Raw genomic sequence first — 24271 nt, forward strand, 5'->3', positions numbered from 1 at the left:
TAGCTCTCTAATTATTTTCTTGCCTATTACTTTACGAGGATACCAACGAAGGTGATATTTTAAAGCTATTATTATATTCAGAAAAAATCGTGCTACTCATCGACAAAAAACAAAAAGTTAATAATGAATCTTGAACTTCTGGGTTGGGACCATTGTGAAACACGGAATCAAATTAGCCGTGATAATTGGAGACCATTTGATTTATCTACATTTAATTATAAGAGTTAACGTTAAACTACCCGTAATTAACTATATAGCCAGCAAAGCACCCATTTTTATCCAATTGTCATCGGAATCAATCCTTCCGAGTTCCGAGGCCCAGTTGTTAATTTTAAATAAGAAATACACCTGCAGTTAGTAGTATGATTTATGAATATGACACACTATAAAAAGAATGTTAATTAAACTTGTCATCCAACAAAAACAAGAAGTTTTTCAATTCATCTAATCCTTGCTTTCAAAGTTCCCAATTTAATCCAAATTCCCAAATTTGAGGATCCATTTTTCTCATCTTTGATCCGTTTTAATTTGAGACTATCACAGGCCAAAGCGTTATGGGTTCTTACGCAGATGAAGAAAATGGAAATGGGTTACCTAATTCACCTCCAAACAATTCAATTTTCAGGTACAATTCGCCACTGGTTCAGGTTTGTTTGATTGGATTAGTATGTTTTTGTTGTCCAGGGATGTTCAATGCGCTCTCTGGAATGGGTGGTGCTGGTCAAGTCGACCACACGGCGTCTAACAACGCCAACACCGCACTCTACACAGCTTTCGCTATTTTTGGGATATTGGGTGGTGGAATTTACAACATTTTAGGTCCAAAAAAGACTCTGTTTGTTGGGTGTTCAACTTATATATTGTATGCGGGTTCTTTTCTTTACTACAATCACCACAAGCATCAAGCGTTTGTGGTAGTGGCCGGCGGCCTCCTTGGTGTTGGCGCCGGCCTACTCTGGGCTGCCCAGGGAGCTATTATGACATCGTACCCGCCACATGACAGGAAAGGTACTTATATCTCTATGTTTTGGAGTATTTTCAACATGGGTGGTGTTATTGGTGGTCTTATACCGTTTGTGTCCAACTATAATAGAACTACCGCGGCCTCTGTTAATGATGGTACATATATTGGATTTATGGTCTTCATGGTCATCGGAACGTTTCTTTCTTTAGCGATTTTGCATCCTAGTAAGGTCATTAGGAACGATGGTTCTTCGTGTACTAATATTAAGTACTCCAGTGTGTCTGTGGAATTAATTCAAATTCTCAAACTGTTCGGCAACTGGAAGATGCTGTTGATGGTTCCAGCCTCGTGGGCTAGTAACTTCTTTTATACCTATCAGTTCAATAATGTAAATGGGGTGTTGTTCAATTTGAGGACAAGGGGTTTGAACAATGTGTTCTATTGGGGTGCACAGATGATCGGTTCGGTGTTAATCGGGTCCATAATGGACTACAGTTTTAAGAACAGAAAGGCTAGAGGATTGGTTGGTATTATTGTTGTTGGTCTGCTTTCAACAGCAATTTGGGGCGGAGGATTCGCGAAACAGCTTACATATTCCCATGATGATGTACCTAATCACATAGTGTTACTGGATTTCAAGGATGGTTCTAAATTTGCAGGTCCATTTGTGTTGTATTTTAGTTATGGATTACTCGATGCCATGTTTCAAAGCATGGTGTATTGGGTTATAGGAGCCTTGGCAGATGATTCTGAGGTTCTCAGCAGGTAAATTTTCAATTTCAATTTATGCTTACGAGAAACAGAATTGAATATCAGTATTGGTTAAAATTGGATTTGTTTATTTGTATTCACAGGTATAGTGGCTTCTATAAAGGAGTACAAAGTGCAGGTGGAGCCGTTGCTTGGCAAGTCGATTCACATAATGTCCCATTCATAAACCAGCTTATCGCGAATTGGGCGTTAACCTCCATTAGTTTCCCATTACTGGTAGCTCTTGTAGTATTAGCTGTGAAGGATGACAACAAAGATGAAGAGGGAACAACTAAGGAAGTCGCCATTACTTCAAACCGCGACATTAGTACTACAGTGGACTACCCCAATAAGGAGTAGTTTACAGAACTTATAATTTAGTCATTACTACCATAGTAGAGTTTAAAGAACTGTTCTGTAAATTGTGGACTATCAACCACAGTGAAATTTCTTTGCTAATGTTTGTTTAATCGTCTTCTTTCTCCAATAATTAGTTAATTCTTATTTTTTAATATTCTTACATGCTCTAGAAATGAGGAAATGATAAGATGGCTTTCTATCTAGTATCTCCAAATTGTATAGGCTTTAAACTGTTTGTTCAATTTCCTTTCCTGGAGTCTAGTAATACATGTGCGGCTATCTTAAAAGATCTACTTCCAAACATTATAGTATATGCAGAAACCGATACACATTGGTAAATTCAATATTCTTCTGGCGTATACCAGTTTCTACAAATTTGTTCCGCGCTGATGAGGAACACAACGCGACTGTTATATTATTGGGTTGACGTGAATCAGTAAAAAGATAAAATGATTAAATGAAATTTCTCGAACAAACTGCACTCCTTCATATCCTTTTCCGCCTTCGAGACTTTTCCCTTCTTCCATTGATCTGCCCTAGGAGCAGGTAGGACCAATTTAGTCCTGCTTTAATGTTCTAATTCAGCACTATTCATTTTTTCTTATAGGATAAGGCTTTTTCCATTTACCGACAACTTCAGACATGACTAACTCCCACTAAGACATGACTAACTCCCATAGTGGGACTGGCGTTGTATACAAGGCCCAGGATCGAAGTTACCGCTGTATGGCTGATCGATCATCTTGTTAGTGGTTCCTCTACAGATTGGGGAGAATAATTAGGTGGTATGAATCGAAGAACATGCCTAAAAAATTAAAATACACATTATACAATAATCTGATTTTAGTGTCCATATTGTTGGGTGTAATATATAGTTTGATGAAGAGTGTGCACTTTGGCAATGTGTGATACTGGCCTTGGGATTTCATTTCTGATTGAATATACAACAAAGTATCATCCGACAAAGGACACAGCTAAGGGCATCGCGGTTCATTCCAATCCTTTATATCAAAACATCATATATCATATATATATATGATTAAAATTATTTGTTACGTATATTAGTAATATGTAATGCCATAATGGGCGATATCTGTAATTACTGAATCTACTTAACTCTTTCAAATGTATGAACTTATAAATCCATAGTACTAAATTGGACAGACAAATAAGTACTTAAAAGGACAAACATCTTTGGAATCTCTTATTTATTATTTATTTATTTTAAAAAAAAAGTTCTTTTACTACATGAGCCACAAATCTTTATAAAAAATAGTCGAAATGGTCTGATAAACCCTTGTACTTGTATGAGTTTGTATTCTGAACCCTTTTACTTAATCATTTACCAACTGAACCCCTAAACCTATTGAAGCTTAGTATTTCAAACTTTTTTTTGACCCGTCATTCTATGTGACATTTTTGTTCAAAGTGCGTGTGATACACATATTTTAGGAGCGTGAGGTCTTCAAAAGAGATAGAAAATGTCACTTTTTGACCTAATTAAGACTCATCTTCTTCCCCATATTCATTTACCATTGTTGAACAAATATAAGTTTTTTTGGGGCTTTTCTACTGATCTTCAAATATTTATGTCCAAATTCTTTCTCCATTTTTTCATTGTTTTGTTGTTGCCTTTCATCTTCTTCAAAAGACTCATTATTTCTTGAACAAATTCAATATTTATTACTCTACAGAAGAATCTCCCCAAGTAACAAATTTCTTTCATTGTTCCAAACAAATAAATGGACTTATCGATCCTACTCTTTAACAAGTATCCTGTTTCATCCGAACTCAACATCGTCGGAGCCGTCAACCACACCAATTTCTACAAATCTACGGAACACAAAATCCTTTCTTAAATGAATAAATTATAAAAAACTAAAAAGTTAAATTGATCCAAAATTGCAAAGAAGGGAAGGAAAACAAACATGGAGGAATGAACGAAAAGAATCGAAGGGTTGAGTAATTTGAATGAGAACTGATTGTTCGTGACTTTTAGGGTTTTAGAGTGAGTGTCACAGTGGTTCGGGCCATCACTGCTTTTTCAAAATCGAATGTGGCCCAATTACCCTCTCCATCTTCGAGTGGTAGCTTCACCACCACACTGTCGATCTTGCAAGTACTGCATTTTCGTAGTGAAAGCCTTTGGAATGAGTAAGGAGAAAGAAGAGAAATGTGGAAGAAAGAGAAAAAGATTTTCAGATAAAATTTTGGGGATTTAATTTGATTTTGTCATTTTATTTCTTATGTGGCGGTTAAAAATGAGATGGCATTTGACATGTAGGGATTGTATTTCACTCACTATCCACCATGTGAGAAAAGGGTTCAAAATATTAAGTTTCAATGGGTTCAGTTGGCAAAAGTTTAAGTAGAAGGATTCATAATACAAACTCTACAAGGGTCCATTAGACCATTTCGCCTAAAAAATAAGGAAAGAAAGATTATTTTTTTTTAATGATAAAAATATTTTAGTCCTTAAAATAAAATACTCAAATATTTATATTTTTTTTATATTATAAAATCTAAGGTAATGTATTACATATACATGGCTAATTTATTAATTTGAAATAACCCTAATAACATTATTTCTACCAGATTTTTGTTATAAACTTAAAAATAATATAGCTTATAAAAAGATATTACACAATTAGTACGAATATAATATACAGTAGGTATGAAAAATGATAGCTAGCTCTGAATAAGCTTTTGACCAAATGATTTGAACACAAATTAAACATAAAATTAGTGTTGTTAATAATAGGTTTGATTATTACACAATTTGTACCTATGATTAAAACAAAAATGTATCAATTGTGTAAAAGTCAAATTCAATATCAACGAGATTACCTATGACAAAAAAAGATATTATACGTAAGTTTTGAAAAATTTAATTATTGATGGATGTGATGATGAGTTGATGAGATAGATTGAACTTTATATATTTATTGCGTCACGTCCACCTATCCTAAACAGTAACCCTATGCATCAAAGACTTTCTAGCATACTAGTACTGTGAAATCTATTTGTTAATGTATGTTTAATTATTTTTTGCAATAATTTTCTTTATATATTCTTACTTGCTCTAGAAATGTTGAATTTATCCTCTTGCTTTAGCATGGTACTTTTTGTCTTATATTTTGCCCAAAGAAATGATAAGATTGTGTTTTCTAATTAGTATCTCGAAATTGTATAGACTTTATGTTAGAAAAAAAATAGTAGGAAATATAATTTGAAGAAGGAGTTGGCTTTGAAGCGTGTAATTACTTTTTTTTAAAGAGTTGTTGTTCATATATATATATTGGAGTAAATATGAACAATTCTATACAAGAATATAACAAAGCCCTTTGTTTATACATATATTTTTTTCTTAGGCTACTTCTAGGGAGTTTTTATATTTATAGAACTTAATGACTCTTCATAAGAGTCAAGTTCTTTCATGAACATATGACTTTTTATAAGAGTCGTGTTCTTTTATGAACATATGATTTTTCATAAATGTCATGTTCTTTCATGAACAAATGACTTTTTATAACAGTCATGTTCTTTCATGAACAAATGTGTCTATTCAATTTAAGACATTTATATATTACAAAATATCCAACAATTCCTCCACTAGTTTGTAATATTTCTCACGATATAATGCATACCATAGAGTATCTTATAATAGATTTGAACTTTCTGTTAGTGCAAGTACTTTAAAATTCTGACGAAGTAATTGGTATCTTAAAAGATTTGAACCACAACTCCTTGTGTCAAAATAAAAAATATCACACATATAATATTATTTATAGCTTAGAAATCCCAGTATTTGCTTTAGTACCTTTATGGTCATGTGTTCTCCTGATTTCATGAATATTTACAAGATCAATCCTTTAGAACTTGCTTGAAGTGGCACCACTTCAATATACATATAGGTGAAATTAGCTACTATGTCCCTGTTACTATAAACATTTACACATTTCATTAAGAATTAATTCAACCTCCATGTAATAGTTTGAACAATGGTGTTTGCCATTAATCTCCTGCTATTTCAAGCATTTAACAATTCCTCAACTTCTCAAATAGTAGTATGCAGTACACTTGAATCAAAGCTTTAAAAGAGAAGATTTGTGCTTTAGCAACACAAAGTAACTTGTTAATACCCGTTGAACTTGTATTGTTAGAGTATATACTAACTCAAAGTTGGATTCCCGTTATTTGTGTTTAATTTAAAGATTTTAGCCTTATTCTTTCACACATTTATACTGCATCTTTTGAAACTAAATTATATAAGATTAATATAAATCATAAACAAATCTTTCACATTGGGATATCATAGATACCATCATTGTCTCGATAGCTTATAATGATTGCATCAGTTGTGGCCACAACATTTCATCAAAATCATATTTTTTTTCAACCATTTCATTTCTTTTCAAGAATTTATATGCTAAATATATTCTTATTCCACTATGAAATTTAAGTCTATTTTGATGCAAAACTTAGGGCACCTTCATACATGTTACAAATCCAACTTATATAATTTTATCATTATCACTAAAAGATTCATCATTATTTATAGACCAACACACCAATTCATTTATGTATGAAGGTCATGTCTATACAAAAGTTATCTTATAACAAATACTTTTTTTGATGAAAAGTCACAACAGTTTAAGTGATATTACTTCATGAAAATACACAATATTTATGTCAAGACTTATAGCCTGATCATCACATTAGTAGTTTAATCAACTAACTATCACTAAAATTGTCTAAGTTGTAAATATAACTACCATGTCAAATATATCAAAGATATATCTTGTGGGTATTGAAGAAATACTTTACATACTAAACTTCTTCAAATATTATTGACTATTAATCATAATCCAAACACCCCCACACTTTGAATGTTTCAAATAATCTCTTGTAACTCATCTAGACGTCTAATTACAATCAATAGATCATCTTGTCGTCAAGTTTATTGTGTTCCAATACTATAACACACTAGTATTGATTTAGAAGATAAAGTTTTCAATCTTTAAAGAACACAAAATGATCTAACAAAAATTATCATTTCTCTTAATTTCAAATTATTCGAATAACTTTTAAGTATAGGTATTATCCATCAAATAATGAAATTTATATATATCATCTTATAACTTGAAAACAAAATTCATATGATCTTTATGCAATACAATTATGTCATAATAATTTTCTTTGTCCCAAAATAACAAATTTGTAATAAGCATATCAAATATGTTATTCTTAAACTTTTTTAAAATGCATATCAAAATCATCACAAGTGAATTATTTATCCTAACATTTATGAAAAATCATTTGAAAAGTTTCAAAGGATAAAATGAAAATAGAACTTAGATTTTCATGGTTTCCTTTTCGATTCCATTGCACTTATTGTTATCATCCCAAAGATCAAAGTGGTTGTTTTCACCATTTCCTTCTGCCACTTTGACATTGCATTTGCCTTTAAATACTTTAAGCACTGCCACGATCTTTATGGGCAACTCTAAATCATCGATTTTTTTCTTTTACAACCCCGATCAGCCGAAATAAAAAGGCAACCAATCAAATATAACCAGAATTTTTCCCATTAGTGGATAGGGATGGCAATGGGTTGGTGCGGGGCGGGTTGAGCTTAACCCGTAAAATTTTCACTATTGACTCTACACGCTTCTTAAAAAACTATAAATAGAAGGATGATTTTGCTATATCATCATTAAAATATAATAAATACAATGTCTTGAAAAATGTAATAGAGAAATGACTATAATTAATACTAAGGGTAAATTAGGAACTAAGTGTGAAACTATCCATTGATTTCATAAGGTGGACAAGTATTGTTGGACATCCCAAATAGTATAGTGGACAACCATTGTTGAACGGAGGAAGTATTCACTATATTTTCTTATTGTCCGGGATTTGTTGCGCTTAGTGTCTAGAGTCTTTCAAAAAACTTCTCTATGTCTACGTGGTAATGGTAAGGTCTAATGTACTACATTTCACCCTCTTTAGACCTTATAAAATTTTCCTAAGTATATTATTGTCGTAGAATATTACATAAAATATGTTATGCTGATATTCTCTAATTATTTCGATGTGAAAAACAGTCTATTTTCTTGAACATATAATTAATGGGACCAGTTTTAACTTGAGTAAGGAAAATAGGAAACGTGCAGTTAAATTATGATTTTGTCATAAAGTGAATGTTTAATGGGTGATGTCTATGATTACTGAATCTAATTAAGTACTCTTTCAAATGTATGAACTTATAAATCCATAGCAGTAAATTGGACAAACAAATAAAAAGTAAAGAACAAACATCTTTGGAGAATCTCTTATTTATTATTTAGTATTTTTTTTTTTGTTTCTTTTACTACATGAGCCACAACGAATTTAAAAAAACTAGCAAAACATTTGAATATGTGACATAACAAAAATTAGATGCAAAAGAAAATTAAGGATTATGAATATTTTGTTATTGTTTATTGGGCAACAGCTTTGGGGGTCTCTTCAACCTCCTTTTTCTCCTCTTCTGGCTTTTCCTTCACAGCCTCAACTTTGACTTCCTCAGCCTTCTCCTCCTCCTTTGCCGGCTTCACCTCCTCTGTGGCCGCAGCAGCGGTTACTTCCTCAATCTTGGGAGCCTCTGGTGCTGCTTCTGACGCATCTACCAATGGCTCTTCCTTTTTAGTCTCCTCCCCATCCTTCTTCTCCTAAGATAAACGAAAATTTCGTAAGGGAACTGAAACATATTACATTAAATGTGTACGTCTCAATCCTAAATAAATTGTATTAAACATATGAATTTGGACCCTAATTGAGCAATGGTATGTATTTTTTATTGACACACACTATAATATGACGCTTTCAATTATGGACATTAATTCTTGTGTTAAAAGTAACGTCGAATTTAGCTCTTGAAAATCAACAAATTTCTAGTTTCAAAATATAACTAGTACACTTTTTTTTCTTCTAGATTTTAGTGGGTCAATTAATTTCTCTACCCATTATGGTCTATTCGATTCAAGTTCATTTCAATACAATTAAGAGCACAAATTAAACGTATCCTCATTTAATGTTCCATTTTATTTTATGTTTTTGTGAAATTCAATCATATAAAGTGACATGATAGTGTAAAAAATCATACATACCTCAGGAGCAGGGGTCTCCTGCTCGGTCTTTTTGGGGGTGGCAGGCTCCTCAGCAGGAATAGGGGCGAACTCTTTATCCAAATCCTTAGGTCTGCTCGCACAGGCTCCCATGACTACTGTCTGAGATTTAGCGAGCTAAGAGGAGATGGACAAGAAAATTTGATTGAGAAAATTATTAAAGAGAGGCTTGTTTTTTATTTATTTTTTAATTTTATGATTGAAGTTAAAGAAATGAAGAGGTTTTTATAGAAAAAATTGGAAGGATGTCCTAATTTAGTGGTGTATCGTAGAAACATGCGCACCCTGTTTGTGGACAATTTGTAAAGAAATGAAAGTGGTAGGCCTCGACGTTGTATAGTTCGTTACAAATATATGCGTTGAATATTATTTCATTGTAACATGACGGAGAAAGCTGAGATGGCAATAATTAAGTGGCAGATATCGATCAAAGTTATAACAACTTTCTTGTTTCATCTTTATAATATGATAAATACGATGTCCATATCTTTTTTTTCGACAAAAAAAATAATAGCCACTTCATTTTCTGTTTGGACATGGACGGTGCCCATATCTTATTGGATATTACTCTATGTTTTTAAAAGAGTACTCCCTCGACTAATTAATGCAGCAAAGATTAAACATGCATACATAATAACAATATATTCACTAAAATTACATAAGTGGTGTCTGGAGAGGGTATAATGTATTAATTGTACGCATATTATATCACTATCTCGTGGAGATAGAGAGATTATTTTCGATAGATCTTCAGCTCAAATTATGACAAAAATAATGCGATAATTGAAATATCAAAACAAAAACTACAACAATAATACTAGTATGAAGAGAATGTCAAATACTAAACATGCATATGTACACTAAGAAGGAAAAATAAACTTTTGAAATATATATGACATAATTTCATGAGATTTTTGAATTTTATCTTCTTATTATACACTCATATACACCACTCCATATTATTTGTATATATGACTGTCAAATATTTCTCATTGGAAGTACAAATTAAAATATTTTCAAATTTAGAAACTTATCATTTTTTTTTAAAAAAACGGACTAAATAAATTTTTCACACTTAAACTGAAATGGAGGAAGTAACTAATGGGAGAAGATCGATTAAACAATTCTCAGTTGCGGTCATTCAATGTACAATCATCCAATCATGCTGTTGACACACAACAAATATTGACGTTTGATGAGAAAAATGCAACATCTCCAAATGCACTCCAAAATCAAACATTAATTAATCTCTCCATTTGCCTAGGCTGTTTTTTGTTCATAAATGTGAAATTAAACGTATACCTAAAGAAAAATGTTATGTAACTATGGAAATGCCTTCTAGACATTGTGGATACCAAGGTCAGTATTGGACTGACAAAAGCTATTGAGCAAAGAGTAAGTAATTAGGATCTTGTTAATGGAATTCAAATTGAGTAGTGGGGTGAGAACGGTTCCATCAAAAGAAATAGTAGCATGTGATTCAAGTATATGTGTATTGTGTATTGTGGATTAAAAAAATGATTTCTTTGATCTCTATTCTCATATCTAAACTTCTCGTCATCATTCCTAACTTTATCCTTAATTGTGAAAAAAGTTAAAAGATAATTTTTTTAGTAATATAGATTTCTCTGGAATGTCCTAGTGTAGAAAATATAGAGAATTATCTTGAAGAAATATCTAGATATTCTAGAGTAGTTGTTAGAAGATACACTAGAACTTTCTTTTATATGTATGTAAGAAATGTGTAGATATTCTAGAGAGTTAGATATTTGTAGTAAATCATAGAATAGTCTAGATCTTGTAATATTTGGAACCATCCCCACACAAGTATAAATAAGGGTCGTCTTAGTCATTTGTAAGCCAACACAAAATTTGAAAGCAATTCAAGAGTATTCTTCCATAACAAAGTTCTCCTTTCTAAATTCTTGCTTTTCTTTTCTAACTTCCTCTTCTTTAGTTGAAACTTGAAATTAACATTTCACATATCTCTTTTTTCTCCTATTAATCAACTTCATTGTCCTTCATGGAAATTTCCTTTATGTAGAGTTTAGATTCAAAATATTTCTTAATAGATTTTGTAATTTGTATTATTGCTATATAGTATTGAAATGTACTTTAACTAGACAATTTTGTTTTAATTCATATTCTATATTTATTTTCATGTCATTTTTACATATTCAAAAGGTTTACTTATTTTTAAAATAAAAGGTTATAATTTTGAATCCGTAATTTATATGTGATATAAATACCTCAAAAAATTGAAAATCACATGAAAATGTTCATTTGAAGAGGGTTTTATAAAGTGGAGAAGAAAGAGAAAAGAAATTAAGAAAAAGGAAATAAAAAATCTAAAAATCTATTTTTTGAAATTTTATGCGCTCATTTGAAGCGAAAATTACAAAATTGTTGAAATTATACAATTCTACCTTTCTTTTGGTATTTAAATTGTACAAAATATAATTGAGATGTCTAAATAATAAATCATGCTAACTTTCAAAATCTTGCCATAATTAAAATATAAATGAATAATATATAGCATAAAAAAATAATCCAGCCTGGTCAACCCTGTCAATGGCTTCAAATATTTGTCTCATCAAATAAAAGAAATCTAAAGTAGCAAATCTGCCGTTAGAAAATAAACCAAAAAAAAAAGGAAAAACAAATTAGAAGAATATTAACTTTAGGTGGGTTAGGTCCATTCTCAAAATAACCCAATACTTTGACTTGCTTTATTTATTTTTATTTATTATGTTTCGCTTTTTATAAAATGTGTTCAATTTAAAATGTATTTTTGTCATCATTTTAATATGAAAATAATTGTAAACTTGGAATACTTTATTATCACATTAATCTAATTTTATAAATTAATTAAATTGACTATTTTTGATGAATAAAAAATGTGACAAAGAAAAATGAACAAAACGAGTAAATTAAAAATGACCTCTAATTTTTGTTGGTAGGTCAACAGTACAGGTGGGATACAAACCAATAGTGTGTACAATTTCAACCGCTAGAGACTTCGAATTTAACGGAGTCGTAACAATAAAGGAAAATTTACCTTTCGTTTCCTCTTCCAAAAAAATAAAAATACTTTCCTTTGATCATCGGAAATCCCCAAAATTTCTATTCTCGGGTTTTCGATTTCTTCAACTAGGTTTTCTGTTATAAGAGAAAGGCGAGCTTTTCTTCTCTATTCTAAGAAAGGCTCGCCGGAAAAAAATTTAATCAAATATAACAACCATGGAATTTCTTAGAATTTCTGCTTTTCAACCTATAGTCGTGTTCCTGCTCATCTCCGTCGTCTACTTCCCGGTCACCGTCCGTTCAGATGAAATCATCCCGCTTCTTTTGCCTTCCGAACAAGTGAATCAAGACATTTGCCCTACGACGCCGTCTCCGTCGGAATCCTGCACTATTAATTGCTTCCGACCCGACCCGGTCTGCGGCGTTAACGGTGTGACGTACTGGTGTGGTTGCCCCGACGCACATTGTGCTGGTGTGCGTGTTGTGAAATCAGGGATCTGCGAGGTGGGAAACGGAGGTTCTGCTCCGGTTACGGGTCAAGCGCTATTGTTGATTCACATTGTTTGGCTTGTGTTACTTGGTTTCGTCGGGCTGTTTGGGCTGCTATGATCGATCAGGTTTCGTTGATTACTTGATTTAGGGTTAGACTTGATAGGATGATTTTTTGTATAACATACCTGTATCTTCTGTATGTAGTGAGGGGAATATACGGCTAGATGATTTCACCTTTGTTCTTGTTTTTTTGTTGGTTTTATACAATTTTAGGAGATTTAGATATATCTTATCATGGTCTCTTTGATTTTTGAAATTTCCGTCCCAATTGCCTTAATAGTCCTGCGATAATTCTTTTACAGTGCCTGAAATGAATGTGTGATGTATAAAAGAGATGAATTGGTCCCAACAGAGACCAAAGATATAGAGGATTTATATAACTGAGCCCCAGTGGTATAGGGAAAGGAAGAGGATTCTCAATATGTGAGAAATTTGATGAGGAGATAGATGAGTTGATTCTTGAGGCTATAAGATTGTCATCTACATGTCTTCGGTAGCTTTACATCTCCTTTTAAGTTCTTATGGCTGATAGGTGTGTTTGGACTTTAACCTTTGAGGAAAATATGGGATATTGGCTTGCTAGGTTTCTGAAGAACCTGCCTGCCTTTATGCACCGGAATTTTCTATTGTTTTGGATCTGTTTGATGTGTGAGGTCAAACTGTAGTCTAATGTTTGGCTAGGGAAATGTTCAAACCAAATACTTTTGTGATATTTAGCAAGCTACTTATGTAATCCAGATCTCTGGAAAATGATGAATGTCTGTTTGGAACAAAGCATTGAACCCAAATTGGAGGTATATTTGCTGTTTCGTTTATCATTTTCACATGTCTGTTATTCATGATTTACTCTGCCCCTGATGCCATTCTCGTTCTGTCTCTAATTGGGTGGACTTACTGTTACTTGTAGCAATAGTTGGCAACAAAGAACAGAGTGACCATTTTCATGAGCCCAATACTTCCTCACCCCCTAGGCTACTCCTTATTCTCCTCCTCCCCTTGGTTTATCCCCTTTTCTCTCCCCAACCTGTCCTCAACCTCCAACTGCCTCCCTTACCATAACAGCTGCTAGAATAACAATTTACTCATCTCCAACCTTCCCTTTGTCTTTATAGCAACTCTTTTGATGATCCCTTATCTCAGCCTTCCTTCTATCCTTGTACCATCTCCTTCCTCTCCATTTTGATCGCGATGATTTGGGTAGATTTTTTGACATTTCATCCTGGTGCATACTGGTCTTAGGAGTGAGTCAAAAACTCTACTTCAACTCCAATTGTGATCTCATTTCACTCCCAACATTTTCTTTAAGTTTATAACGACTACGTGGTGTCAAGATCATTATCAGGCATCTGAATGGGAGGATTATAGTCAAGCAAATTCATTTTGCTTGTGTTTTTGGTTTTGGGAAGGGTGCGTCAAAGACTTGAGAGGAGTTGGGAATCGGGTTATGATTTTCAGTATTTCCACTGGCTGTTTTTCTTTTTCTTTTGGAAGAGCAGTGCATCTTACTTTTGGTTGCTAATATTTTCTAGTTTATCTCAGTTCTAATAAGTAGGTAATGTGCTTGATAAGCGATTCATTCTCGTAGGAAAATACACCCATTGACCTTGAAACCCCAGCTTGCCCATTGGCAAACCCTCAAGGTCAAAAAGTTCAAATGTGTTACCCATGGGCAGACCTTATCAAAGTTGACGCTTAGGGCAAGGGGGATCAAAACACATGGTCATTCTGTAAATCAATCTCGTGGGATTAATAACATGATTCTTTTTAACCATACAGATTAGTTTGAAGGTCAATTTTCCCTCTACTCTAGTAGTAGTAAGTAGGTTACCATCAAATATAATCTTTCTTGAATACTTGCTTTTTGATGGATACCAACTCGCAAGTCATTGAAAAGCATGAGTTCTTTAACAAAAAGATGCTCGTCTCATGGTATTATATTTATTCAAAAAAGATGAGTTCGTCTCCTGGAGCACAAAACAAGTTATTGAACAATGAAATTTTACTGTCATTAGTTTGAGTCTCCACAAGAACGTATGTAAAAACAGCATATAAAAGTGGCGACTGAAAAGTACATGTTTCCCACACGCTTTGAAGTTCTCCAAAACAATAAACCTCTGGAAATGCTTCATCCTTCAAAATTTGAAGGAGAGTCAATCAAGTATAATGCCCCCTAACTACCACTTTTTCCATTTCAATTTTTTACCATTTTTCTACTTTCCAAGAAGCCTCATCCGGAACTCAGCAGCCATCCTCAGAAAAAAAGAGTTTTATCACCAAAATGATGCATGCAAGTCAGAGCTCTATGCCAAAAGAATAGGCACTCTTTATCATTGCCAAATTATCTACTCAGGAATTCGATGCATGTAAGGCTAGTTACTCCACAAAGCTAAGAAAATTCAGTCATCCTTTTTGTGGCTTTGCAGCGAGAAAATGGGATCACTCAGACGATCATCATCAGCAGAATGTACAGTAAGAGAGCTGTCATCGCCGCTTACTGCAGATGAATCACTCTGCTTGGTGTTTTTGGTCAACTTGGATTGAGAGGTCACAGGAAGCTGAGTGCCAAGATTCTTTCCCACTACGTTTTTATATACGGCAAGAGCTTGAGACATCATGCTAGCAGGATCAGAAGCATTTGTAGGAAGCAACAGTGTTGTTCCCTTCAAAATTGATACAAGCAAACGGAAAAAATAACAAAGTTAGCAAACAACTTACACATGACAGCTGACACAAATATAATGTAACAATTGTGCTTCACCTCCTTTGCAATATTACTGAAGGCTTGGATATACTGCTCTGCAATCCTCAAACTTGCTGCCTACAAACCAAATATTGAAAGTTGTAAGTGTGACAGAATGGCTAAGGTACAATCAAGTGAGATATTGACAATCCAATGGAAGAAAACTTTGCCATAAGCTGGCGCATTACAAGTGTGGGAAGCAGCCCGCTATTCCACTTCCATACGTGCCAGAAGAAGGGGCAGGGAGGAAGAAGAAAGAAAAGACAAAAATCAGAGCCATATCAGGACCAGCACTAGTGGTGTTTCAAGAATCTCACCTCTGCACCGCCATGCTCTTTAAGGGTTTCTGACACCATTGCAATTCCTTTTGCTGTAGCTTGTGCCCTGGCTAGGATTGCTTCTGCTTCACCTGATTCATTCAACAGGGAGAGAAAATGAATGAGGAGAACCAGTGAAGCTGAGATTGACCCCAAAAAATAAAAGGTCACTATAAATGGACTAGTTAAATGTTTTATGTAACTTGAAACACCTTGAGACTATATATTTTCTATCAGGCACCTAGGCACCACTAAATACAGTAATGGACCATGATGAACATCATTTGTCGCCTTTAAGACCAGAGAGAACACACATGCACATACGCTAATCAATCCATTAAACCTTATCCAACAGTCGCAACTCGCAATGGTAGGTGAAAAGTATGTTCTCAACAAAACTTCTAGTTTTTCTTTTGAGAATTTCACTGGCTAAACAGCTCTACTCTCCTTTTTTTTGACCATGATAAAGGGAAGTTGAGTCTCATCAAAGTTCATGGAAAAAGAGACTTTCTAAGTAAACTAACCTAGCGCTCTATTGACTTGGTCCATTTTTGCAGCTTCTGAGGCAAGGATCACCGAACTCTTCCTTCCGTCTGCAATATTAATATTTGCCTGCCTTTCTCCTGTTATAGTGTCAAAAAATATCATCATTAAAAAGGAAAAAGAAAAACCTGCATGACAGATTGAAATACTAGAAATTCTAGAAAGGAAGTAAAGTGTGATTTTACATTGGCATGGTAATCATTTAGTTACTAAGTTATCAGCCTAAGGAGACTATGTAACTAGTAAGAACAGATCGATTCTTTATGTTGATGGAAAAGCTTTTCGATAGATCTACTTGCAAATGTAAAATAAGCTGGTCTGTCCCTGATATCATAATAAAGTATGCCCAGAGGATTTTTATTAAGGGGTGTCAAAATATAAAGTAAAAAAGTAAATGGTGCTATCAAGGATGGAACACACAACCTCAAAACAACTTGTGCAACCCCTTAACCACTACACTATACCTTCAACTTATGTCAAGATGTGTCAACACTTGTATATATATTCATTAAATATAATTTTGACCTATATATACAATGTAATTTTCTGACGAAGGGGTGTCACTTGACATCCCTTGCCCTAGGGTTGCTCCGCCCCTGGGTATGCCTCCTCTACCGCAAAGGCAGCCCTACCAATCAGAATTCTAACACAAATACTGCATTGCAAACTAACCATCAGGAAGAGGATCAATTACCTTCTGACTCCAAAACTTGCGCCCTTTTTTTACGTTCTGCTTCAGCCTGCATCTCCATAGCAGCTCTAACTCCGCGAGGAGGAGATATATCCCCTGAAAAGAGAAGGATAGCAGACATACTCAGCAATATAAAGTCAGACATTTTCTACAATGATGGAAAAATCGGCAGACTAACCCACATACTTATTTCATATCGAAGACATTTCAAGCCCCAATCTTTTGCAGCCTCGTTAATAGCCATCTACAATAAAAGCGCACATCAGAGGGATCAAGCTCAAGCATCGAAGGTGCAGAACTAAAAGGAAACCACTGGGATGCTTCCTAAATCAACACTCAAAAGTATTGCACATCATTGTAGGTAAAATTTGACAGTGTAGGGATCAGATGAGCATATCATTAACTCACACCTAAATAAGCTGATGTACTAATACAGATCAATCACTAACGTCAATATGGCCATATAAGAATGCAGAAATTACTTGATGGTTACTCTAGAAACACCACCTAAATAAACCATATGCAATAGGTACAGAACTTGATGATGATAATGGTCATTCAACAAGCGACTCCGGATTCATGTGCAGATTGATAGTGAAGTGAAGTTGAAGAAAACAGTATTTTGATGGTGAGGACAAAACATTAAAAAAGCACATAGAGATACTTAAATTATGTTATCAAGTACACAATTAATTTCACCAGAATCATCATAGAACCTTGGACCAGTAGTAGTTTCTCTTTTAACTTTGAGTTCCATTCCAGAGGTTCTATCTGATTTCATGATACACGCCTAAATGATACAGCAAATAACTTCTCAAATGTGGCTTTTATGGCTAAAAACAATTGAAACTGCTTCTTCAAAGTTCAAACCAATGTTTTGTTTTTACCCTCCTTTACTTTCCATGAAATATCATTTCTTATTCTCTGAGATTTATTAAGCATATAAATTCTTCATTATTTTGATAAAATTTCCATCTAAAAGTGTCACAAGACTCTTGCTTTTTAAAGTTGCAGTTACACTCATCCTTCACAAATGTGCCAGATGAAAATGTACTCAATATTATCAATTCAGCAGAAAAGTAGACTCAAGAAGCTCATATAGCATGCAATTCACAGAAAAGAATCAGTGGCACTCTCATCATGGATGGAGTCTTAACTCTTACCAATTTATCCTCTATTAGTATTTGGTTATATTGGAATTTCTTCTTAACGTCATTTTTAGACACCTCATGTGGTAGGATACCCTTTAGTTCGACTCTTAACAGCCAAGTTGACCAATTTATTTAAGTAGTAATTCACTTACATTTTAGTTATTACTCCCTCTAGTCCATGTTAAGTGAATTTGTGAGCCAATGCACACCCACTAAAAAAAAAATAGGACATAAATTGAACACCACTTTCCACTTTTGCCCTTTTAGGTATACTCAAACTATTCTTGAAAATAGAAATAATTCAAAGTAAAACCATAAATATGAACAATTAACTCTCTTGAACTTATCACCTAGAAATTGTAAATGAAGGGGAAAATGGAAAAAATATACAACTCCTCTATTGAACATTGAGCAATTAACTTATTTTGAACATTGAAAAAAGGCTCAAAAATTCAGTTATTATTATAGACTATAGGGAGTAAAAAAATAACCAAGCTCACACAAAGAAGGGCAAAAACAGAAAAACAACGGATTACAGACACAATAAAGATAAAGACAGAAACACTACAAGGAAAACCATAAACGATTAAAAAATAGCAAATAAAAAACATTACAATCTTCTATAACATGTCTTCACCTCCCCAAAAATGACTCTTTCTCAATAAAACTTAAGAAAATCTTATTGTCAATAAAAGGCAATTGCCAAATTCTTCAAAAAGTCAATTTTAGATCCATTTTGACCTGATTTTTACACAAGTTAACCAATTCCTCAGTCCTATCTCAATAATAAAGCGTAATCAATATATGGTACATAAACTATGACAAAGGACTTTGATACTTAAAAAGGCAGTTAACAGTGAATTACAAAGAGAATCGTAATTCGGGAAAACAGGAAATACCAACAGGACATAATAAATATGTGAACTCTATGTCAACATGGCTGAGACAGGCTTAAACGGAGATACATGAACAGTGAAGATTCATATTCTGTTGTATATGTTAACAAGGCGCATATATTTTACATCACATTTTTTTTAAAGTAATAATGTCTTATTAAAGTAAAACAGCAGCAGGCAGGTGCTGAATTACATATAACTACAATTTTCTCCTTTAACATTGAAGCGTAATGAAAAGTCTAAGAGAGATAGAAACATCAGGAAGATCATTAGGACTACCAATTACTTGCAGTTTGGAATCCTAAAGTAGAAAAAGTTGAGAAAGGGTGACACAGTGGCAGAAAAAGTTTTCGTTTAAATGAGTAAAGAAGTCCTGATAAAGGCATTTTCAAGTGCCCCGAGCCCCCGAACATGCATGCATCGGCAAGAGGGACAGAGAAGCTGAAGACACTACAATGAAATTTCTTGAGGAAGACACATAACGGGATAAAAAAGTTTCATCTAATGAATTGAATTTTGTCACATCTAGTTATGGAGTGCTCGGATTGAAGACTCAAGAACATTCAGTAACACAGACTTAAGAAAGTGGCTCAGAGGTTCAGTTATGAGAACACTAGGTAGGGAAGACAGTGAATGCAGAAAAGTATGATAAGGAGGAATACAGAACCGGAAACACCACTTTACCTTATGAATGCAAACTATAGTGGAATATCATTACAGGACGGGAAGTGTTTTGCCGTAAAATCATGTTTAATGTACCAAGAGAAGCTTCTTAAAGCACTGCCGGTGAGTGGATGAATTCGTAAGTGTCAAATACTCGAGTAATTTTCTACATATCAAACCAGAAAAGATAGCATTGACCAGATATACAGAGAAAAAGATGGTGGATCATTATAAAGCCTATGATTCAAAATGAACATACAAGATCAAAAGATAGAAGAACTTCAACAACAACAAAAAAAAATACCCAGTTAAATTTCACAGAGTGGGGTCCGGGGAGGGTAAAGTGTACGCAGACCTTACCATGTGGAGGTAGAGAGGTTGTTTCCGAAAGACCCTCGGCTCAAATGTATCGAACCCAGAAAAAAGAAGAAAAAGTTCAAATTTGATAAATTACTTTGTAGACCAATTATCACCCGAGCAAAGGTGAACACATGGAAGTCTATAGGTAGGGGAAGTGGTTTTTCCTAGGAAGTTCTTCTAACACAAGTTACTGAAAATAGAGGATAGGGCTGTCAATATTTCTCTGTTTGGATACAAAGAGCACCAAGAAAGGTTTGCTTGTTCACGTTGCTGACGGTAAGGCGGTGATACTAACCACCAGTTATATAAGGAAAGAAATATAACATGTCAACTGGTGCTTCATGTGCAAATGATTATGAGAGGATGTGAATCATCAACCATTTATTAGTCCATTATAAAGTTGCAAAACCACCTATAGTGGACAATTAACATTACATGTACTAGTTGAACCAAAGTACATGCCTTTACAATGTGTTCTTTCGGCATTTTAAAATTTCAGAGCAAAATCTATCCTTCCCATCAAATTTAGCATTTCTTGAGTAGTAGAGTTGTTTAACATATGAAACAAGGTTCTAGCAGGTGGATCAATCAACCTTATGTGAAACTTGTAATATTCAAGATAAGTTAATCATCAATTCTATAAATAACTAGCTCAAATCTTACAAGTGGATAATATATACAACCTGCATCTCAAGCATGAAGAACTACATCCAATAGATTACATAGGCAATTCACTTACTTCCAATTTCAGATACCCACAATCGTAAGTGGAAGGAACTGATCAAACAACCCTCAAGTTATCCTATTTGACAAAAAACATATAGATACTCGACACATGCTATTAATGGGGATGAGGAGAAACAGTGAGGATGGGACTAGACTTTTTTGGAACATACACTAGTAAAAGGCTCACCACTATCTTTTCATTCAAAGTGTCCCTTTCCTCAAAGGTCTTGTCCAGTGTGATCTTACCAAGCTCACTGCGCATAGTTGTTTGTGCTAGCTGAATTACCGCATAGAGTGGATTCTCAACCCCATACGAGGCCAATTTAGGGTCCACAATCTACAGTTAAACAACAAACATAAAACATTTTCACATTTCCAAGAGTGTACAATCAATAATGTCTCAATCCAAAATTAGTTAGAGCTTTCTAACCTTGACATAAAGAACACCATCAATCAAAATGCTGACATTGTCCTTGGTGATGGCAGATTGATCAGGTATAGGAATAGCCTCTTCTTTGAGAGAGTGAACATAAGCAATTTTATCGACAAAAGGAATCAACACATGAATTCCAGGAGTCAATGTCTTAGCATACTTCCCAAACCGCTCAATAACATATGCCTTTTTCTCAGGCACAATTCGTACTCCCCAATTAACAGGTGGCGGAATTTCATATCTTCATAAAAAAAAAAACACAACGTTTTCACAGAAAACAATATAACACTAAAAATTCTAGCAATACGAAAAAGAGGATTAACTTTTTTTACCTCACACTAGGGTCACGAGCATTGCGAAAATGGCGGACCGATGTGAAGAACGGGGAGAGCTGACGTGGAGGGATTTGACCGGATAGAAGAGAGGACTGCTTTAGAATCGGCGAAGAGAGAGTGGAGACGGCTCTGCAGGTAACAACAGGCGTCGACTGCAGCAAGTGATTCAGCAGCCGGAGCTTGCTGAGGGAGTTCGATCTCGCCGTGTTCATTGAGATAGATGAATTGAATACCGGAATCGGACGGTGGAGAGAGAAAAGGACGGTCGATCGGTCCGACGGAGGGGAGTTTTCACGTTTACAAAGCCCTAGTAAAACCCATTACCCAAGTCACACAATTTGTCATTTCTCGCCTATTGTACCGTATGGGGGTAGTTGGTTAGGTTGGATATGGAAACTTCATTTTGGATTTTTGGTTTACAAATTAAAAAATTGTACTACATTAATATTTTGCGTTGGATCATTTTCTTCTGGTAAAAAAAAATCTCCAAAGATGTAATTTCTCATTTGAACCATAATTATGTTATTATACTAAAGCAATAAAATCATTATAAAGAAATTATTTACTTGAACAAAATAAAAGCATGTCTAAATAAATCATACTACTGATGGTTCATATTTAACTCTACTACCCACTTGATCTTTGATTGTCACAATTCCTTAAATAACAATGAAAAATATAGTCACGTTGAACTCATCTTAATTTGCACTATTCATTAGCGTAATAAAGTATATTGATTGATTTAATATAAGATATATGGATTTATGCCCAACATATAAGGATAAATATAAGATATAAAAATTTTATCCCCGATATCCCAAATTTGAAATTTATCCTGATAAATTATGTCTAACTCTAATTTAATAAAGTGAAAAGAAATTTCACCAATTTAATCACTTGATGATAGCCAGACATCCACACCTGCACGTTAGGTTTAATATTTGATTTCGCAAAAGTCACGATTAAAAATATTTTTTAAATCAATTCTCTAATTATTTTAGAGATACTTTTTTTGGTGAGTATTTTCTTTCACTGATAATATTGTTAATAATAATTTATAGAATTGTCATCTCATAGATCTGAGCGAATCAGATGTTTTCAGACCCATTAAGTGATTATTTTTTTTATAAAAAAAACGCATTTAGTGGCTCAATGTCTGAATCATTAGTTTCAAACCTTCATTAAGTGCAAACAAATGAGGTCTATGCATACTATTATTGCCAATGACCAATTATTTGCTGTTTTTGCGAACAATTTTTGGATATTAGAATGGAAATTGCAGCGAGAAATTAAGCCAGTGTTACAGAATTTGGATTTAAATTTTAAAAAATTATTTTCAAATATCTGTTTGATCATAAAATTTGATTATCAGATTGTGGAAAAAATGTATTCAAAATATTTTCAAGGAGCCATCTTTTGGGGGAAAATTTCACCTCCACCAATAAAATTTCAGAAAGAAAATAATTTCAAATAAAATGCATATTCAAACATAATTATGAAATTTAAAAAAATATAAATTTTAAAATTCAATTTTAAAATCTATAATCAAATGAGAACTAAGTATACCTACGAGTTAAAGCGGGAAAAAAAAGAGTAATCTTTAGGCTCAAGTGTTGCCACATCTATGCCATCACGTCCTTATTTTGCCTTGTTCTAGTTTGCCACTTCATGTTGGTCATTGCACACATTACCTTGGTGTCTATCGAAGTCTCCGTCATTGCGGTCTAATTCATAAGTTAAAGATGGGGTCCTTAAATTAAAGATCCATCTCTTTTTCACATCATTTTATTCATTTTTTTTTTCTAGCCAGTATCATGTAATTTAACTTATTTAACATTTATTCTAAATTTCCTAGGAGTATTATTAATATTGTTAAATAGACATACTACCAATTACCTTTGAGTTAATCCTATATTGTAAATACTTTTTACATTATCAATATATATATATATATATATATATATATATATATATATCTCTTAACTCTAATTTCATATTTCATACATATTTTTAGTGATTTTTATATAAACTACGTAACATAACAACTGTCTAAGATCCATGTTTTGCATTAGCCTTTGCACATATCAATTCAAAACAAATTACTAAAAAGAATCAAAGTAATTGGGTCATCTCTAATTCACAATACATTAATTTAGCATTAACCATTAACTTACAACAGACAGGAGATATGTCCAAGAAATTAAGAGAAAGTGTTTATTGATAGAACAATAACTTGAGCAAATGAGAGCAAACACATATACATTGGAGATAGGAGTGACAATTTCAGCTCATATTAATAAAATGAGTTCTTTAATTCATATTTAATGACTTTGATCACTCATATTTTAATTGGGTAAATATAGGCTTAAAGTTATTTCAAGAGCTCCTACAAATATGGTCAAAATGGGTAAAATATGGGTATCCATATATACCAATAATAGATCACTCACTTCTCACTTCTACTCAAAATTTTAAATTGTGCTAAAAAATTAAAAAAATCAATATTAATTTTCAAAAATATTAATTTATTTTTCAAAAAAATTAGAGGGTGGGTGGGGCTGAGACGGGGGATTTGGGGGGGGGGGGGGGGGGGGGGG

The 24271-nt window shown here is 33.5% G+C and overlaps 4 protein-coding genes across 4 annotated transcripts; 2 read left to right on the forward strand and 2 right to left on the reverse strand.

The window, feature by feature from the left end:
* Positions 1-309: 309 nt before the first annotated feature.
* LOC125860426 (UNC93-like protein 1) lies at positions 310-2204 on the forward strand. The gene is made up of 2 exons (XM_049540385.1): positions 310-1729; positions 1819-2204. The coding sequence occupies exons 1-2, from the start codon at positions 555-557 to the stop codon at positions 2072-2074; spliced, it is 1431 nt and encodes a 476-aa protein (XP_049396342.1). The 5' UTR covers positions 310-554; the 3' UTR covers positions 2075-2204.
* A 6270-nt stretch (positions 2205-8474) lies between these two features.
* On the reverse strand, positions 8475-9428 carry LOC125859732 (fruit protein pKIWI501-like). Its single transcript, XM_049539545.1, has 2 exons — positions 9226-9428; positions 8475-8787 (listed from the first exon to the last, which is right to left on the reverse strand). Exons 1-2 carry the CDS (start codon positions 9334-9336, stop codon positions 8557-8559), a joined length of 342 nt encoding a protein of 113 aa, XP_049395502.1. The 5' UTR covers positions 9337-9428; the 3' UTR covers positions 8475-8556.
* Positions 9429-12318: 2890 nt separating this feature from the next.
* On the forward strand, positions 12319-12996 carry LOC125860839 (uncharacterized). Its single transcript, XM_049540867.1, has one exon. It carries the CDS (start codon positions 12484-12486, stop codon positions 12874-12876), a length of 393 nt encoding a protein of 130 aa, XP_049396824.1. The 5' UTR covers positions 12319-12483; the 3' UTR covers positions 12877-12996.
* A 1860-nt stretch (positions 12997-14856) lies between these two features.
* Positions 14857-22069, reverse strand: LOC125859577 (uncharacterized). The gene is made up of 9 exons (XM_049539349.1): positions 21672-22069; positions 21337-21580; positions 21094-21243; positions 17297-17354; positions 17114-17206; positions 16401-16499; positions 15877-15968; positions 15578-15637; positions 14857-15479 (listed from the first exon to the last, which is right to left on the reverse strand). Exons 1-9 carry the CDS (start codon positions 21884-21886, stop codon positions 15216-15218), a joined length of 1275 nt encoding a protein of 424 aa, XP_049395306.1. The 5' UTR covers positions 21887-22069; the 3' UTR covers positions 14857-15215.
* Positions 22070-24271: the final 2202 nt, after the last annotated feature.

The sequence above is a fragment of the Solanum stenotomum genome, chromosome 3, assembly GCF_019186545.1.
Source record: "Solanum stenotomum isolate F172 chromosome 3, ASM1918654v1, whole genome shotgun sequence".
NCBI classification, from domain to species: domain Eukaryota; kingdom Viridiplantae; phylum Streptophyta; class Magnoliopsida; order Solanales; family Solanaceae; genus Solanum; species Solanum stenotomum.

Bases quoted from the DNA above. Each gene is read 5' to 3' on its own strand.
- LOC125860426 (XM_049540385.1), top strand. From the start codon at position 555: ATGGGTTCTTACGCAGATGAAGAAAATGGAAATGGGTTACCTAATTCA. The intron at 1,730-1,818 runs GTAAATTTTCAA...TTGTATTCACAG, and splicing joins GATTCTGAGGTTCTCAGCAG to GTATAGTGGCTTCTATAAAG.
- LOC125859732 (XM_049539545.1), bottom strand. From the start codon at position 9,336: ATGGGAGCCTGTGCGAGCAGACCTAAGGATTTGGATAAAGAGTTCGCC. The intron at 8,788-9,225 runs GTATGTATGATT...CGTTTATCTTAG, and splicing joins AGGAGACCCCTGCTCCTGAG to GAGAAGAAGGATGGGGAGGA.
- LOC125860839 (XM_049540867.1), top strand. From the start codon at position 12,484: ATGGAATTTCTTAGAATTTCTGCTTTTCAACCTATAGTCGTGTTCCTG.
- LOC125859577 (XM_049539349.1), bottom strand. From the start codon at position 21,886: ATGAACACGGCGAGATCGAACTCCCTCAGCAAGCTCCGGCTGCTGAAT. The intron at 17,355-21,093 runs GTGAGCCTTTTA...CTTTTATTGTAG, and splicing joins CTTTGAATGAAAAGATAGTG to ATGGCTATTAACGAGGCTGC. The intron at 15,480-15,577 runs GTGAAGCACAAT...TCAATTTTGAAG, and splicing joins TCAGTAATATTGCAAAGGAG to GGAACAACACTGTTGCTTCC.